This window comes from Mustela lutreola, chromosome 14 (assembly GCF_030435805.1).
Source record: "Mustela lutreola isolate mMusLut2 chromosome 14, mMusLut2.pri, whole genome shotgun sequence".
Classification (NCBI taxonomy): Eukaryota; Metazoa; Chordata; class Mammalia; order Carnivora; family Mustelidae; genus Mustela; species Mustela lutreola.
In genome coordinates this window covers 35,531,648-35,548,725 of record NC_081303.1, presented here as the reverse complement: position 1 = coordinate 35,548,725, position 17,078 = coordinate 35,531,648, and the positions used below count along the sequence as shown (strand labels likewise).

Genomic DNA, 17,078 nt, shown 5'->3' with positions numbered 1-17,078 from the left:
AGTATGAAAAATGAAAAATGTTAAGCTAAAAGCATTTGTTGATAAAAACTGTATACCTTAAATGTGCCATCAGGGAATCGAAGTTTCTGCTGGGAAATTTTTAGATAATCTGTTTTCTATTTTAATGGAACAGAATTATTTCCTATTATCCCACACTGAATTCTTAAGTACTTAAATTCTTTAAAGAATGGACAGCTATACTAACTCTTTAAGAAACAGCCCTTAAGTTTTTATGTTCATAGTACCTTAAAAGTTCTTCCTTTTAAAACATCTTTGAGAGCCCTTCAAAAATTGGGATGAAAAAAATATCTGTAAACTGGTACCTCTAGCCCACGTAGTTGAGTCTGTTGGCTAATTTGATGGTTTAGTTGTTGCAATTCTAGTCGTAGCTGTTCCCTCTCAGCAGATGGAAGGGGTTTTCCATGACTGGCCACTTCTGACATGGACATTCTCTCCCTGTGGTGGGAAAGAATGGATAAAATATTATTGACCTAATGTAACATTTTGTGTCAACTGTACTTCAATTGAAAAAAAAAAATTGAAAGAAAACAAACAACCCCCGCCCCAGGTTTGATCTACTACTGTGCTGACATAAAAATCTGTTACTTCATCATGAAAATAATAAAAATCGGGTGCCTGGGTGGCTCAGTGGGTTAAGCCGCTGCCTTCAGCTCAGGTCATGATCTCAGGGTCCTGGGATCGAGTCCCGCATCGGGCTCTCTGCTCAGCAGGGAGCCTGCTTCCCTCTCTCTCTCTCTGCCTGCCTCTCCATCTACTTGTGATTTCTCTCTGTCAAATAAATAAATAAAATCTTAAAAAAAAAAGAAAAGAAAAGAAAAGAAAAGAAAATAATAAAAATCATTGACAAGAAAAATAAAATGAGAAAAGCTGAATAATTTTAAAGGCTTATAAAAGTAAAAAGAATGACTCATACCTCTCACTGAAGTGTCCCTGAGAAGGAATGTTTTGATGAGTTGAATATGGAGAACCTCCCCAGCCACTGTGGGTTCCATATGGACTATAATCTGTAAGAGAATAATTTACTGTGGGATGATGCAATTCAGAGATTTCATTCTTTTAAGGTAGCCATAATCTGGGGTGCCTGGGTGGCTCAGATGTTAAGCGTCTGCCTTTAGCTCAGGTCATGATCCCAGGGTCCTAGGACTGAGCCCCGCATTGGGCTCCCTGCTTGGCAGGGAGCCTGCTTCTCCCTCTCCTCCATCATTCTCTCTCTCAAATAAATAAATAAAATTAAAAAAAAATAAGATGGCCATAATCTAAAAAGCACAGGCATATTTTATACACAGCTATCTGGAAAGATGTCCACTAATGTAAGAGGGTACTGATGTCTGTTTTTTCCTTACTAAAAGATACCAGTCTTTGTAACTCTTTCTTTCTTTTCCTTTATTTTGGTAGAACTCGAACTTACAACCCTGAGATCAAGACCTGAACTGCGATCAAGAGTCCAACACTTAACCAACTTAGCCACCCAGGCATCCATTTCAATTTTTTAAAATGAGAATGTATTATTTTAATAAAAGCAACATAATACACAACCAACATAGGCAATCTTCACAAAGAGACATTTTAGTTTGCACCCTTAGAATTCTCTGGGTTATTAATTACCTATCTACAGGGATAATACTATGTAAGAGTTTAAAAAAGATTACTGCTTTGGAAGATTATGAAAAGTACTCACAGTAAATAGGTAGTAGGAATGGTGGCTGAAAGTCATGAATAAGAACCCACTAGATTAGCTTACCTTCGATTCTTGACAATTTGTTTTTGTTTTTAAGATTTTATTCATTTATTACCTTCGATTCTTACCTGAAATATTAATAGGTTTTGTGGGAGCTCCTTGAGGTGCCATGGCCTGCATTGGACCAGCACCCTGATATATTGTTTTGGAGGTTCGAGAGATGGCACCAAACCGAGATACAGTTGGTCGGTCTCCAAATGGGATAAGGTCATCATCACTGGTTTCTGCTGCTCTTCTCTGAAGATCCATTCGCTGATCTCTCATTCCTTTACTCTCCACATTCTGGGAAAAAGTAAAATGAGAAATCCACCCTACACTTAGATCTCTAACATCATTTCCTCCAGCTCTGTGGTAAGGTTTAAAAAAAAAAAGAGTATAATGTCTTTATAGGTAGGACTAAAATAATTTGCTTGTCATTGTAAACATTGCTTTTTAAACCTCCGATCACAATAAGAAATACATCTTACATCATGACCCAGTACATGTATATACATTCTAATATAGAGATATAATTTCATGATAGATATTTACCTATTACTGTATGTGCTCCTATATTTATATTGTTATTCTACATTATTCTTAAGATAAAAAAGACCCATCAATTTCAAAACTCAATAGTTAGAAAACCACTGCCTAAAAATATGAAGTGCCAATGCAAATGTTTCAGAGAGATTCCAATTAGAAATAAGTTCCAAGATAGATGGAAAAAGAAATCTAACTGGTAGGCCCTTGTTGCTCAAAATATAGTTTGAGGGCCAATAGCAGCAGCAGCAGCAGCATGTGGGAACTCATTGGAAATGCAGAATCTCAGGTCCCACCCTGGTCTTACCGAATTAGGAACTGCATTTTAACATGTTCTACTTAGACTCTGACATAATTTATATGCACACTAATGGTCTTTCAACCATTTGGGAGATTTTCAATTCTATCTAGGTTAGGTTGACAAATATTTGTATTTTTGAGAGATTTAAGGAAATGAGTCTTATTTTGTTAATTTTGGTTTTAATATAATAATCCTCCACCCATTTTAAGAAGATTTTATTTCTCAGAGAGAGAGAGAGAGCATGAACAGGGAACGGGGCAGAGGGAGAGGGAGGAGCAAACTCCCTGTAGTCAGGAAAAGAAATAATTTGTATATATATTTACTATACAACACCAGTTATCACACAATGGTATTTGATAAAAGCAGTTAAAATTAAAGAACCTGACCTATAACTTTGAATACATCTCAAAAACAAAGTTGAATGAAAATGCAAGTTGAAGTATGTAATATATATAAGGCCTATAAACATACAAACCAAAATTGTTTAGCAATAGTCTAAAAGTATCCATGAAATGATAAAGTTTCAATTCAAGATAAAGGTTACCTCCAGGGAAGATGGAAGGAAGAAAAATGAGATTGGGGAGGTATATACAAGAAGATTTAACTACTTGTATAAAGTTTTATTTCTTTAAAAAATAAAGAAGCAATTAAGATAGTTATATATATATATATATATATATATATAAAAAGCTTAGTATTAGACACATAAAAATAAAATTGAGCAATTACAATACATTTCTATGTATTTCAAGTTCTCTTGAAGCTTACTAGCTACAATTCTGACTCAAATACTACTGCTGCTCATTAGATTCAACTTCATTGTTTTAAACCTCAGAGCTGTAAAAGTTTTAATTTACTTGAACAAGAAATCCAAGATCCCGATTAATCATACAAAATAATTTAATTTGGGTTCTAAACAGCTGTTTGGTTAACTGTTGGCTGCTCAGAAATACAGTAAATGATCTTCTTTGTCTATCTAGATATGCATTAGAAGATTTATGCTTTACCTGAAAGAAACAAAAATCCATATAGTTTAAACATCATTCAATTCACATCATATAGAATATGGTCTGAAATTCTTAAGGAAATCTCAATTATTTGTGTCTACACTGTTAACGGGGCCTGATTCATCTGGTTCATCTTCATTTGTATTCATTAGGACTTAGTATCAGACATACCATCATTTCCACACTCCCCGCAGCCACCACATCTTTGGGTTTTGCATCTTTGGTTCCAATGTAGGAGCCGATGGTGTCACATGACCAGGGAGAATACTGGCTATAATCATTTCCTTTGTATTTCCCAGCTACCTTCAAGTCTTCATCCAGAAACTACAGATGGGGGGACAAAAGTATATATATATGTATAGAAAATGGGTCTTACAAGTAACAACACAGAAAAAGCAGGAATGTCGTAGAACACCATAGGCTAAAGCAACATGATTATCTGATCTGTTACAACAGAAGATTTTTGTAGACTATGAAAAATACACAAGTGAAGATGGGATTTTTGAGGAGGTTTACTCATCTTCTTCTTTATCAATGGAAGTCAACACTTAAACTAATATGTACCACGTCCTAGTTTTGCTGGACACTCCTCATTGTTTAAGAACATTCCAGGTAAACAAGAGCATTAAAAACTACTTAAAATGTAGCTTAAAATATTCTATATAGTGCATCATGATGCAGTAACTTTTTTACTGAAATCTCTTTAATAGCATTAATTCGTATTTTAAATAAATTCTCGTCCTTAGGTTGATTCTGTGAAGTGAAAAGGGTAAGATACTGAATTTTCTTGATGAGTCCTGAAATTATATAGTAACTATATAAAAAAGAAAAGCTATTCTAGGTCTAATGTATTTTTATTAAAATCACAATACTAACATTTGTGTAAAGTTTTACAGTTTTCAAAGTATTTTTTAAGTATACTACCTCATATGTTCCTCAGATCCATATGAGAACACAGCTGATTTAAGGCTACACCATTATAGGCCAGTACTAGGACTAGAACTTTATCAGGAATATATATACATTGATATACTGGTAACATAGGAGCTACTGACAGAATCTAAGTGGTTCTATGCCTCCCCCATCTTTTTTTTTTTTTTTTTAAGATTTTATTTATTTATTTGACAGAGAGATTACAAGTAGGCAGAGAGGCAGGCAGAGAGAGAGAGGAGGAAGCAGGCTCCCTGCTGAGCAGAGAGCCCGATGCGGGACTCGATCCCAGGACCCTGAGATCATGACCCGAGCCGAAGGCAGCGGCTTAACCCACTGAGCCACCCAGGCGCCCCTGCCTCCCCCATCTTAAAAAAAAAAAAACTCTTTTCGGAGTCATCATTACTGGTTTTCTATAGTGACAGAGGGTTTTGCTGTTCATAAATATTAATCATTTTCACCCACAATTCCCATTTCTATTGTTTATAAACTGTTTTGTCCTAACTTGACTTAAAAATTTTATCTCTTTATTTCTCCTTCACATGATAACTTCATGTAGAACAGCTAGCTTTTTAAAGATATGACCTATTAACAAGAGTGCTTACCCGGCCCCACCCTAATATATTATGTGGCTGTTAAAAAGAACTAGATAAATTTATATACTGACAAAGAAAAATATACAGGATAATTGGTCAAGTAAAAACAATAAACAAAAAATGTAAATATAAACAAACCCACAGGATATATTACTAAATGATTCTATTAAAAAGTAATAGGTTAGTTTATGCACACAAGGGTTAAAATATATTTAGAAAGTTGAAACTTATAATAAACTTACAATGATACATAAAATGGGATTTTAGAGAAATTTCTCTATGTTTTGTATCCTTATAATGTATGTATTTACATTTATTTATTTATTTGAGAGAGTACCAGGGGGAGGGGAGGAGCAGAGGAAGAGGAAGAAGCAGGCTCAATCCCAATGGAAATACAATGAGACCTACATATAGAATTTTTTAAATTTCTGAGTCACATAAAAAAAATAAACAGGTAAAATTAATTTTAATAATACATTCTGTTTAATCTAATACATCCAAAGTATTCTCTTTTTTTTTTTTAAGTAGGCTTCATGCCCTGTGTGGAGCCCAACATGGGGCTTGAATTCATGACCCTGAGATCAAGACCTGAGCTGCGATCACTAATTGGATGCTAAGTAAATAAGTCTTATATAAAAAAAAAAAAAGAATTGGATGCTTAAGCAACTGAGCTACCCAAGGCACTGCTAAAGTATTATCATTTTAATATGTAATTAAGAAATTCATTAATGAAAAAAGGAAATTAATGAAATGATATATTCCTGGGGTGTACTAAATCTTCAGATCCAGTGTACATTTTATGCTTACAGTATAACTGAATTTGGCTTAGCTGTATTATTTGAAGTACTCATTAGCCATCTGTTATAAAACTATACTAAAACAATGTGGTATTGGTGCAAAGAAATAAATCAATGAAACAAAAGAGTCCAGAAACATTTATAGTCACCTGATTATGACAAAGGTTACTGGATTATGATTATGGTGACTTCTGGACACTAGGGAAAAGTGTCTTTTCATTAAATGGTACTAGATCAATGAGATATCCTTTGGGGAAAAAAATGGATCTCTACGCCTAACACAGTAACACAAATCAATTCTAGATGGACAGTAGATCTAAATGTAAAATAAAATAAACCTTTTAGAAGAAACACAAAAAAAGTATCTTCATAATTTTAGAAATAGCCAAGATTACTTAATACTTAATACTTAATACTTAAATAAGACCTGCAACAAACAACTGATGAAGGAAAAAATGATAAATGAGACTAAAAATGATGTGCTTGGGGTGCCTGGGTGGCTCAGTGGATTGCGGCCTCGGGTCATGGTCCCAGGGTCCTGGGATCGAGCCCCAGGTCAGGCTCTCTGCTCGGCGGGGAGCATGCTTCTTTCTCTCTCTCTGTCTGTCTGCCCCTCTGCTTACTTGTGATCTCTGTCAAAGAAACAAACAAAAGCTTTAAAAAATAATAATAATAAAATAAAAATGATGTGCTTACTTCCTCTTGATGAAAGGTAGGAGGCAATGTTGGCGAAGGTGCAAAAGGAGGTGGAGAGATGACCTTCCTTTCCTCTAGCTGGGCCATTATTTCCTTTCGTCTTCGATGTAGCTCATCTAGACTAGGATGGGGCTGAGGAGGAGGAGGAGGAAGCCGGCTATAAGGAGAGTCCTGGAAATGCAAAGATTAGTAAAAACTGAAAAAGAATTTCAAAACACATTAGCTCATTTAGCACATATTTTGAATAGGTTTTATGTGTTCATATCAGTATCTAAACATACTAAGGCTTAGTAAAACAAAGCAAAATAAAACAAAGCCCTTCAAAACTCTTGAGGTTTTCCCAAAGAGCAAATTTAAATTTCTTTTCCTTGGCCAGAGACCATAATTTCAAATACATTTGATGCTTGAGCTGCACAGGGCCACTTACACATGGATTTTTTTTCAATAAAAACAGTTCTGTAAATATATTTTCTCTAATGACTTTAATAACATTTTCTTTTCTCTAGCTTACCATATTTTAAGAATACAGCATATAATACATACAACATACAAAATATGTGTTAACTGACAGTTTATGTTAGGCTTCTGGTCAACAGTAAGCTATTAGTAATTAAGTTTTTGGAGAGTCAAAAGTTACACGTGTTTTTCAACTGCATGGGGGGCACTGCGCACTTTAATGCCTGCATTGCTCAAAGGTCAAATGTGGATCTAGAAATGTTAATAAAACTAAAGTTCTGAAACTAAGTAGGGTTAGAGGGAGTGGGGTAGGATTTTTTTTTCCCTTTAATATTAAGTTAAAAAAAGAAAACCCAAAACAAAAAAACAACTCTGCCCAAACTGTGAAAAGATGGGAAAAAAAGGAAGGGGGAAGCTTTCTCGTAAAAATGGATTGATCGTACAAAGGGTTACTAACATGGCAAAAAGATAAATCACTACAACCTATAATCAAATTAAATCTACATAGTAAGAAAAAAAAAAAACCAGCATACTCTGTACGAAGGTCTGATCTGAGTTGGATGAGGAGCCACTGGATAGTAACCCTCCATCTGTTGGTATCTTTCTCTGGATTCTGGTACATAGGACGGTACTGCAGCAGGTGGAACCTCAATGGGTATAGGACTTTCTCGGAAAATCTCCTCTCTTGTGTAAGACTGAGCAGGGTACATTCGGCGGCCGTCATAGTGTGGTGGGTACATAGGTGGGTACTGCTGTGGCTGGGTGCCATACTGAGAGTTGACTACACGATCTTGGAGATAGGGCGGATAATGATCCAAGTAGGGAGGACCAGGTTCAGGAGCAGATGGTGGAGGTCTGACAAAGCGAGACACACACTGTGGTGTAGTATAGTACATACCTGTACAATACAAAAAAGGAACCAAAAGCAACAATAAGCCAATCTATTTTTCTATATTTTTCCTTTTAATATACATCAACACTAAAGAATTAATAATCCACTCATTTCTTTATATGTTTTCCCCTCTGCCATAGTCAGGTTAGTTTTATGAAAAAATAAACAAAAATTAACCTTAATCCTTAAAAGTCATTGAAAAAACTAATCTATTGATAATTTATAATAGCAGATTGGCTCTCTCAGTTGTTTGACCATCTTTTCTGCTATGCCTTAATGCAACGCAAATATTGGAAAGTTAAAGATTACATTTCCCTGAAATTCAGGTTCCACAAATCACTCACATGAAATCTGAATGTGAAATGGAGTTAAGTGGAAAGGAATGTGGCACACACAGATCAATTCTGCTGCTGCAGAGCTCTGGAGACAAGAGTTGTAGCAGTGGCTTCCCAATTTTTAGACTTTGGCTTCAAGTGATATGATCCTGGCACACAGATAGGACCCATGCTTCCTTTTCCTATTGCCCCCCCCCCTTTTAAAAAAGATTTTATTTATTTATTTGACAGAGAGAGATCACAAGTAGACAGAGAGGCAGGCAGAGAGAGGGGGGGGGAAGCAGGCTCCCTGCTGAGCAGAAAGCCCGATGAGGGCCTCGATCCCAGGACCCTGAGATCATGACCTGAGCCGAAGGCAGCGGCTTAACCCACTGAGCCACCCAGGTGCCTTTTTTTTTTTTTTTTTTAAATTAGAGATTTATTTGAGAGAGAGTGTGCATGCATGCAAGAGAGAGACTGTGCATGCACAGACTGGAGGAGAGGCAGAGGGAGAGAGAAGCAGGCTCCATCCCAGAACCCTGGGGTCATGACCTGAGCTGAAGGCAGACGCTTAACAAATGAGCCACCCAGGTGCCCTGTTTCCACACTTTTTTTTTTTTTTAAAGATTTTATTATTTATCCATCTGAGAGAGAGAGAATGAAAGAAAGCGTGAGAAGGGAGAAGGTCAGAGGAAGAAGCAGACTCCACGTGGAGCTGGGAGCCCGATGCGGGACTTGATCCCAGGACTCCAGAATCTGACCTGAGCCGAAGGCAGTTGCTTAACCAACTGAGCCACCCAGGTGCCCTGCTTCCTCACTATTAACAGGCTTTTTCAGTATCTGCTTCTGGGACTCACTCCTCCAGGCCTACCTTCAGCCTGCTTTTGCAGTACTTCCACGGATTCTATAGGCACCTCAACTCCCTGCAATCAACCTCTTTCTGCTCAATACAGCAACCATGATTTCTGATCTCTGACTATGGACCTTGACTGATACAGTGTATTTAAGGTCATCTTAACAAAAGTAGATGAGTATTTCCTATGATGGATGGCCCAAAGGAACTTTGGCACAAAAAACTTTCATCATATTTTTTCATGCAGTAATAATGCCATACCAATTTAAAGCTATTCTTTAGGAAGCAGAGAAGACATTACTAATTCAAAATTGAGACAACCTTGGGAAAAGGAAATGGAGGACACTTTTAATCTACTTCAGTTTAAAAAAATAATAGCACCACTCTCTCTCTGACAGAGACCCAACACTTTAAAAATCAGTGTTCCTATTTTGCACAGGAGTTGTATATGTGAAGCCTCCGTCATCTCCACTCCTTCACTATCCATAACTAGTATTGTCATTAAAGCTGGCTAATTTCCCAAATTTGACTATTTTCTCAAATCCCTTCTTCTTCTTTCCCACCACACTAATACAGGCCTCAATAATCACACCTGGTTTACCAAGTCCCCTTCCTCCTCCTCAACTCTAGACTGTCATCTTTGCAATCCATTCATAAATTTATCTTTTTATTCCTATACTTTTAGGGCATTCTTTCATAAAGTCTTTTTGATTCTGCAAGTTCTCAGTGATCTCCCTTGAGTCTTGCATTAATCTCTATCACATTAACATTAACCACAACTGAATGCTTAATTTTTAGCACAAATACAAGCATATATAAGGTATGTTTACTTATACTATTTCTTTACTAATATTGATTCTACACTATTAACTCTCTACAGTATGTGTGCTACTTTTTTTTAGTATATAAAACATGACCCCCCCAAAAAAATTAGGTGATAAATGAAACCAAGAAAAACATACTCTGTGTGTTTAATTTATACTCACTATAATATTAAAATTCTTTCGCACGCTTGAAGAAAATTTTGGTAAGGAAAATATATACTGCCTTAAGTTTCTATTGTTTACTTGGGTGACTTGTGTAACTATACATAACTATATGTACATATTTAATATACAACTAGCTTCCCGTGATAGGCAGTTTGCTTGATATACCTCTGTTAATTCACTTATTTTATACTATTTAGTTGGTCATAAAATCTCTGCTTGTTCCAAAGGATCACATAAACGCATTTATTTATCTTGAGCCTGCTGCAAATATGATCACTCTTTCTTAGAATTATTCTCATAACTCCTAAGGAAAGAGAGCAACATAAAAGATCATTACCCTGCTGATACGGTGCTGGTTCAAATGGTGGAGCAGCTCCTCGAGGATCCTGGTAATAAACATCTGCCTGCTGTGCTGGGTATAACTGAGAACCTCGTGGTACCATCTGAAGTGGTTTGGTGACAGGCATTGGAGGCAAATCTGTTGGCCCCCTTGGAGGTACAGGATGTGGATTCACAGGTAAAGCAGAAATACTCTTAGGGACAGATTCTAGCCTAAAGGAGTAAGATTCTACAAGTCAAGTTAAAGGTCTCAAAAATACTTCTAATATATACAAATTGTAAAATGTTTTTTTTTTAAAAGCCTTAATTTGGGAAACTTTCCCCCCCAATAGTCCGTTCTTCTACAAATTTCATAAACTTTGATCTTAGTTCATTTATGCTAATTGTTTCTTAAAAAATCACTAAAACAGGAAATAAAGAACAAAATAAAACCAAAAATGAAGTGGGTTGTTTGTTTTTTTAATTAAACTCTAGTTATTCTTTCTTCCCTCTACTTTGTAAAGAAGAAACTTTAAATAACAGCTAGGAAAAATGACGTACAGGTCAGGAGGAGATCCAGGGGCGCTACTGCTCAGATGATCTATCTTTCCTGGCTTCAGACTAGAATCATAGGTGGCATCTGTCCCTCGTGGAATCAGCTGTGTTACTGTACTCCCTGCTGATACAATTCCATTTGGCAGAGCAGGGGTTTTTCTGCTAGGCAGATCCACTGCGCCTTCATCTGGAAGGACAGCTGCTGAAGGCAGGCCCACCTCATTAAGTTGACCCAAAGAGGCACTCAGGGGTCTTCTGGGAACTAGGCGTTTATTCATTTTACGAAACCTACACAGAAAGCAAAGTCACACACCAAAACCCAAAATTATAAAAACAAAACCAAGAACTAAAATGTATTTGAGAAACAGATCAAAGGAAAAGATACTAAGAACATTACTTTCTAGAAATTCTCTTGAAACATCAGCCATAGCTATCAACTTTGTGTGTGTAGATACTACAAAATCTCAGGCAACACACGAAGTATAAAATTCCTTATAATGAGTATTTATAATATCATAGATCATATTAAGTAATATCTGCATTATAACTTACTTTTACTATAATTTCTATTTCTGAAACATTGGAGGGGGTAGAAAAATCTTTAGAGGACAGTTTCTGAAATATCTTACTTTAGCTTTCCCTCATATGCCTTAGGATACAGTTAACCTGTATTATAAATTAACAATAAAACAAAAAGCCAGTGTGCAGAGAAAAATTTACCATTTATTCCATTAAAATTTTTAAATTAAGAATAGTACTTTGTATCTGATATGATTCCAAGATTCTCATGTTAATGTGCACCTACACAAAATTGAAATTATTTTAAAAGTGGATGAATATAAACAATACAGAATAATGCCCAAATTTAAACAGACACTGGGGTATAAAAAGCATGTAGATTCTAAATCTAACCACAGTAAAACTATTAAGCCATCCGAATTCAGTACCCTTGTTCCTCAACAGTGAAAGAAAATCTATTTACACCTGTTAGGACACTGAAAAAGTATCTCAAAAACAAACCCCCTTAAGAATAATGTTTTTTTCCCGAATGTTTCCCATATCTGACAAATTTCAGAGGGGTGGAGAGGAGACAATACTCCTTAGGTGTAACCACTGTAAACAGTTTGGTACATAATCATACAGACTTTTCCCTCTATACCCTGCCTTCAGATTAATATGTATGTAAGACTATTATGAACAGAAATAGGGTCATATATGAGTAACTTCTCCTTCTACTTTGTAACTTGGATATTCCTGTATGTTGGTACATTTTAGGTTGTTTCTAATTTTTTGCTATTAAAACAATGCAGTAATGGATACTTATGTAATGTCCTTGCATCCTTGTGTGACTAACCAGAAGAGAATTATAAGTCTAATGTATGTACATTAGAAATTGTTATAATGCTCTAAAACTATTGTAACTTCTAATGGTAATAAAAGAAATGGCCTTTTCTATTATTTCATCGAACACTAGGTAGTATCACAGTCTCTATTAATTTGCTAGTTCAAAATGTCATTTTAAAAAAGACTTTACTTAGGAAGCACACAACATACATGCATACACATGCATGGAGGGTGTGGGGGAGGGATTAGCAGACTCTGGCAGAGCGGGGGAGCCTGACACCCTTGCCCTTCCATCTCAGGACTCTGAAATCATGAACTGAGCGGAAACCAAGAATCCTACTGCTTCATCGCCTGAGCCATATGGGTGCCCCTGAAAATTTTGTTTTCATTTGTATTCAAACAATCAGTGAAGGTGACATTGTTTTACACTTTTTTTTTTAGTATTCTTCTATGAACTGCCTATCGTTCATGATCCCTGTATTTACTGGTTCTTCTCCTTACAAATGTGTAGTAACTCATTTTATATTGGGGATGTCAGTCCTCATTTCCCCACCAATCTTTTATTTTTAATTGTGGTGTTTGGGCCACATCTTAGATTATTTTTATGTAATCATATTCATCAATCTTCTCTTTCATGGATGCTGGGTTGTCTTCCAAAAATTCTTTCCTATTATAAGATTAAGTAACAACAGAAAAGATCTCTAAGTACAGTTGCCTTCTTAAAGATTTAAATCTCTAAAGCCTTTATAATTCATTTTGATATAAAGGTAAGAATTGAGTTCTAATTATTTTTCAAATGGATAGGAGTTGTTTCCATGTCATCTTCTTTGTTACTGATGAAATGCCACCTTCAGCACAAACGCTCAGTTCCTATTGTGTCTGGTATTCTTTCTAGATTTTCCATCGTATTTCATGGTTCTATCTGTTCCTATGCTAACACCACAGTCTTTGTGCACTGCAGCTCATGATACACCTTAATAGTTGTTAGTCTAATCTGTTGAAACTTATTTTTTCAGAAATTTTCTGGCTATTTGTACATATTTACTTTTCTCAGTGAGTGATTTTGTTAGGTCCTAACAATCCTCATGTTAATATTCTGAGATTTCACTGAAGTAGTAGTCTTACCACTACTAAATTTTGTCTTACTTTCAACTTGAATGAGACTGAATCTAATAGTTTACAAGTTGAGCATCATGTAATCATACTAGCTTTTAAGATACAATTATGCTGAGGAAGTGTCTATAACAGCTTTCTTCTATTAAATAATTTTGATCTATTATGAACATTTGATTCTAACCCTAAAGTAACTATACTGTGTTGTCTTTGCATTTCATGGTGTCTACTTTAATGTATTATTGAATTCTAATACTTGGGATTTTAAAAATATTAACATGTGAAGACGGATTGGTATTTTCTTCAATTGTCCTATCTTTATCAAGTTTAGTGGCAATGTTACACTGGCTTTATAAAAAAATTAAAAGGTTTTCTTTTCTTTTCTTTCTACTATGTGCTGGAAAATGTACCATCATTGGAATTATCTGATCTTTGAAATTTAAAACAGTCTGTGAAGTTACACCTGGTAATAAAATAATTTGGTGAATAGAACAAAGGGCAAATTTTTCAATTGGAAATACATTATTCAACTAGTTAAAATCAGTTAAAATTAATGAAAATTTTTAGAGTTTAATTTTTTTTTGGTAGTGCAAATGACTCACTTCTATATTTAGTTTTCTATCTGTGGGCACAATATAATTAAAGCTGAAGAAACTGCCTTGGTTTTCTTTTTTAAAATATCTGTATTACTTTCTGAACTTTTCCCATTCATTAAAGAGAATGTAGCTGCTCCTTTTCTGTTTCCTAACAGTGGCAAATTATTCTACTTAGTAACTCTACCTTATTTCCTAACAAGTTATTAGAAGGTTGAGTTTCACAACTTTCACACTTACTTCTCCAGTTCCTCCTGTGAGTGTGCAAATGTACAGCTGGCCCCACGAGGGCATCCTCCTCTCTGCTTCATATCTCGACACATGTATGTTTTATATTTGCTATGCTGTGGAGGCTGAGACCAAAGTTAAAACATTAGACACAGATTCAAACTAACTCACACAATTATCTAGACTGCCCAGAGCAAAAGTGTTAGAAAGCCATTCTGTCTACAGTCTCAGAGTCCAAAAATAAATTAATTATAAAGAACGGGGTCCTGATTTTTTGATATGTTGGCATTAATTCTCCAAAATGTAGCATCATGTAACTCCTAGATTAAATCTATGACAGCTTTATCATTTTCTTTCCAGGTTTATAATGGAAAAACAAACCACTGGAGTTTAGGGCTTTCCAATGTTTAATATGTGTTCTAATATTTGTTTTGGACAATGTGTAGTATTAGCTATATTTACAATTAGGTTTTCCTATGACACAACACAAGTCTACAGTGGGCTCTATAACCACTATACTCTGTAACCAATTCTTGATATGCAGAAGAACTTATCAAGGACTTACAGTATCTCTACAAGTACAAATGAAATTATTATTTTCTAGTATAAGAAAGGAGGACGGACTTGGGAGTTAACAAAAGTATCAAACACAATACTAGGCTAAAGGAAATTTTATTCATTTTATCACCTATCGATAGAACTTAAAAGATTAATCTTATTGTTACGTTCTTCATGATGTCTAATAAAACATGAAAAAGTTTTTAATATTGTATTTCTTATCATAAAATAAAGTCTGATCTATGCTTAGATTATTTAGGAAAAATGTATCCATATTATTCTACTCAGCAGGATAGTTTTTTAAAAGAAGATTTTATTTTAAAGTAATCTCTACACCCAATATGGGGGCTCGAACTCACAACCCTGAGATCAAGAGTCGCATGCTCTACCAAGTCAGCCAGGTGCCCCGCTACTCAGCAGGATAGTGAATGGAACTTAATGTTTCATGCCTCTCAAAGAAAAAAGAAATACTGAATAACCTATTGTTAATATTTACCTGAACCAGATAAATTAATAACAAAGCTTTAATTTCACAAGCTTACTATAGCAAAATAAAAGATCTAGCAAACCTAACATAAATCCCCAAGAGCAGAATAAAATGAAAAAACTGTAGCCATAACACTAGCTGTTACATTTTACTGCGTATACTTCAAAGTATTTGAAGAAAAATCTGGCCCACTTGCACAACAGACCTTATATGAATGAAAATGTTAAACTACTACTACAGAAGAAGCATTTACAAATATATGAACAGTACTGGACAGATACAGCATTAAAAAGTGATATATATTATCAAACTATAATGTAACAGTAACCAATGAGGATCATTTTATTTAACATAGAACCTTTAGCACAGAATCAAATGCTACTACACATCCAAAGTGAAAAATGACTCCAGTACAACTAACAGGATTATTTAATTCCATTGTTGCCAGATAAAATTACCACACTAATCCATTAAATTAGCTATAAGCCATATTAAACTAATTTATAGTTTCTATAGTCAGAGTCTCAAAATACTCATGTCATCTTGTTGGTTTTGTTTGTATCTGTCGTAACACCCACAGTGGCTTACTTCTAAGTTTCCAACGTCCCCCTTACCTGCTGTTGATCTGCTCCCTTTTTGCTATGGTTCTGGATATAGTCTACTAGCCCATGTACCACAGTCCGCACAGCAACCAGCCCATTTTCTAGCTGCTCCCAAGTAGGAGGAGGAGCATCTACACAACAAATTAAAAAGCATTTTAAAATGATGTTATTCAGTATTTTGTCCAATATTAAACTAATGAAAGGGTTAGTGTCAGCCCTTCAGTGAAATTAAGTTAGGCTTCATACAGCTTTTCAGGTAATAACATATTCTCCTAAAAATCATTTTAAGGAATGGACTTTAAACTAAAGTAACTACAGGGACAGGGAACGTAACATAAATTAAGTAGGCCAGACAATAAATGGCGACCACCATTAGACACTTAGGGTTGGGAATGACAACAGAGAGATAAGAGGCAGGGACTGTGCTGAACTGGAGAGTGTGGCCCCCATCTAAGGTAATGGTTACGATTCAACTTCAGCTGATTGCTGTTATGTGACGATGCAAGGATGGCACTCCCGATATACTGCTGTTCCCTAGGGAACTAAAATTTGAGATTTTCATGTGAAATTGCCCAGTTTTAAGTTTTTTACCTAAAAAATTTAGAATATTGTGCAGCCCAACACTGTGTGGACCAAACAAAAGTTAACTGTGGACTAGCCAATTTTTAATGTCCATTTTGAAATTCTGCATAGATGACGTACTGGTAAACAGAATGTTTAAAGAAACTGAATAGAAGAGTCATTATATAAAGCAACTCTGCTATACCATCTTCATTTAATATTTGTCTAGTGACAGTGCTGTGATTTTTATAAAGGAAAAGTTAACCACAAATACAAAATGTTCTCTAGGAGAAAATATAAAAATTGAGAACACAAATACAGAGAGGACTTCCCACTGGAGACACTCTGAAAGACTTCTAGGTGATGGCTGTGAATAAGGCTTTGAAGAACACATGGGAGTTTCACTTGAAAAAAAAAAAGAATATCTAGAAAAGGTGAAGAGAACCGTCATACAACAAAGTATTGTTGGGAACATCTACTAAGTCCCAGGTATTGTTCTAGTTGCTAGGGAAGCAACAGTGATCAAAACAAAAACCCATTATATCCAAGCAGAGGAGACAGACAGTAAATAAGATAATCAAAATAAAACAATTTAGATAATGATGAC

General features: G+C 35.3%; 1 protein-coding gene across 2 annotated transcripts in view; it reads right to left on the bottom strand.

Moving 5' to 3' along the window:
* Positions 1 to 17,078, bottom strand: part of RC3H1 (ring finger and CCCH-type domains 1) — an 88,362-nt gene that overhangs the window by 11,647 nt on the left and 59,637 nt on the right. For both annotated transcript variants that reach the window (XM_059146982.1, XM_059146983.1), the window contains exons 8-17: positions 15,923 to 16,041; positions 14,276 to 14,388; positions 10,992 to 11,273; positions 10,450 to 10,664; positions 7,598 to 7,962; positions 6,609 to 6,779; positions 3,761 to 3,913; positions 1,828 to 2,041; positions 935 to 1,025; positions 324 to 456 (exon numbers count right to left, since the gene is read on the bottom strand). In XM_059146982.1, coding sequence (XP_059002965.1) covers positions 324 to 456; positions 935 to 1,025; positions 1,828 to 2,041; positions 3,761 to 3,913; positions 6,609 to 6,779; positions 7,598 to 7,962; positions 10,450 to 10,664; positions 10,992 to 11,273; positions 14,276 to 14,388; positions 15,923 to 16,041 — 1,856 coding nt within the window. The remainder of the gene's footprint in view (positions 1 to 323; positions 457 to 934; positions 1,026 to 1,827; positions 2,042 to 3,760; positions 3,914 to 6,608; positions 6,780 to 7,597; positions 7,963 to 10,449; positions 10,665 to 10,991; positions 11,274 to 14,275; positions 14,389 to 15,922; positions 16,042 to 17,078) is intronic.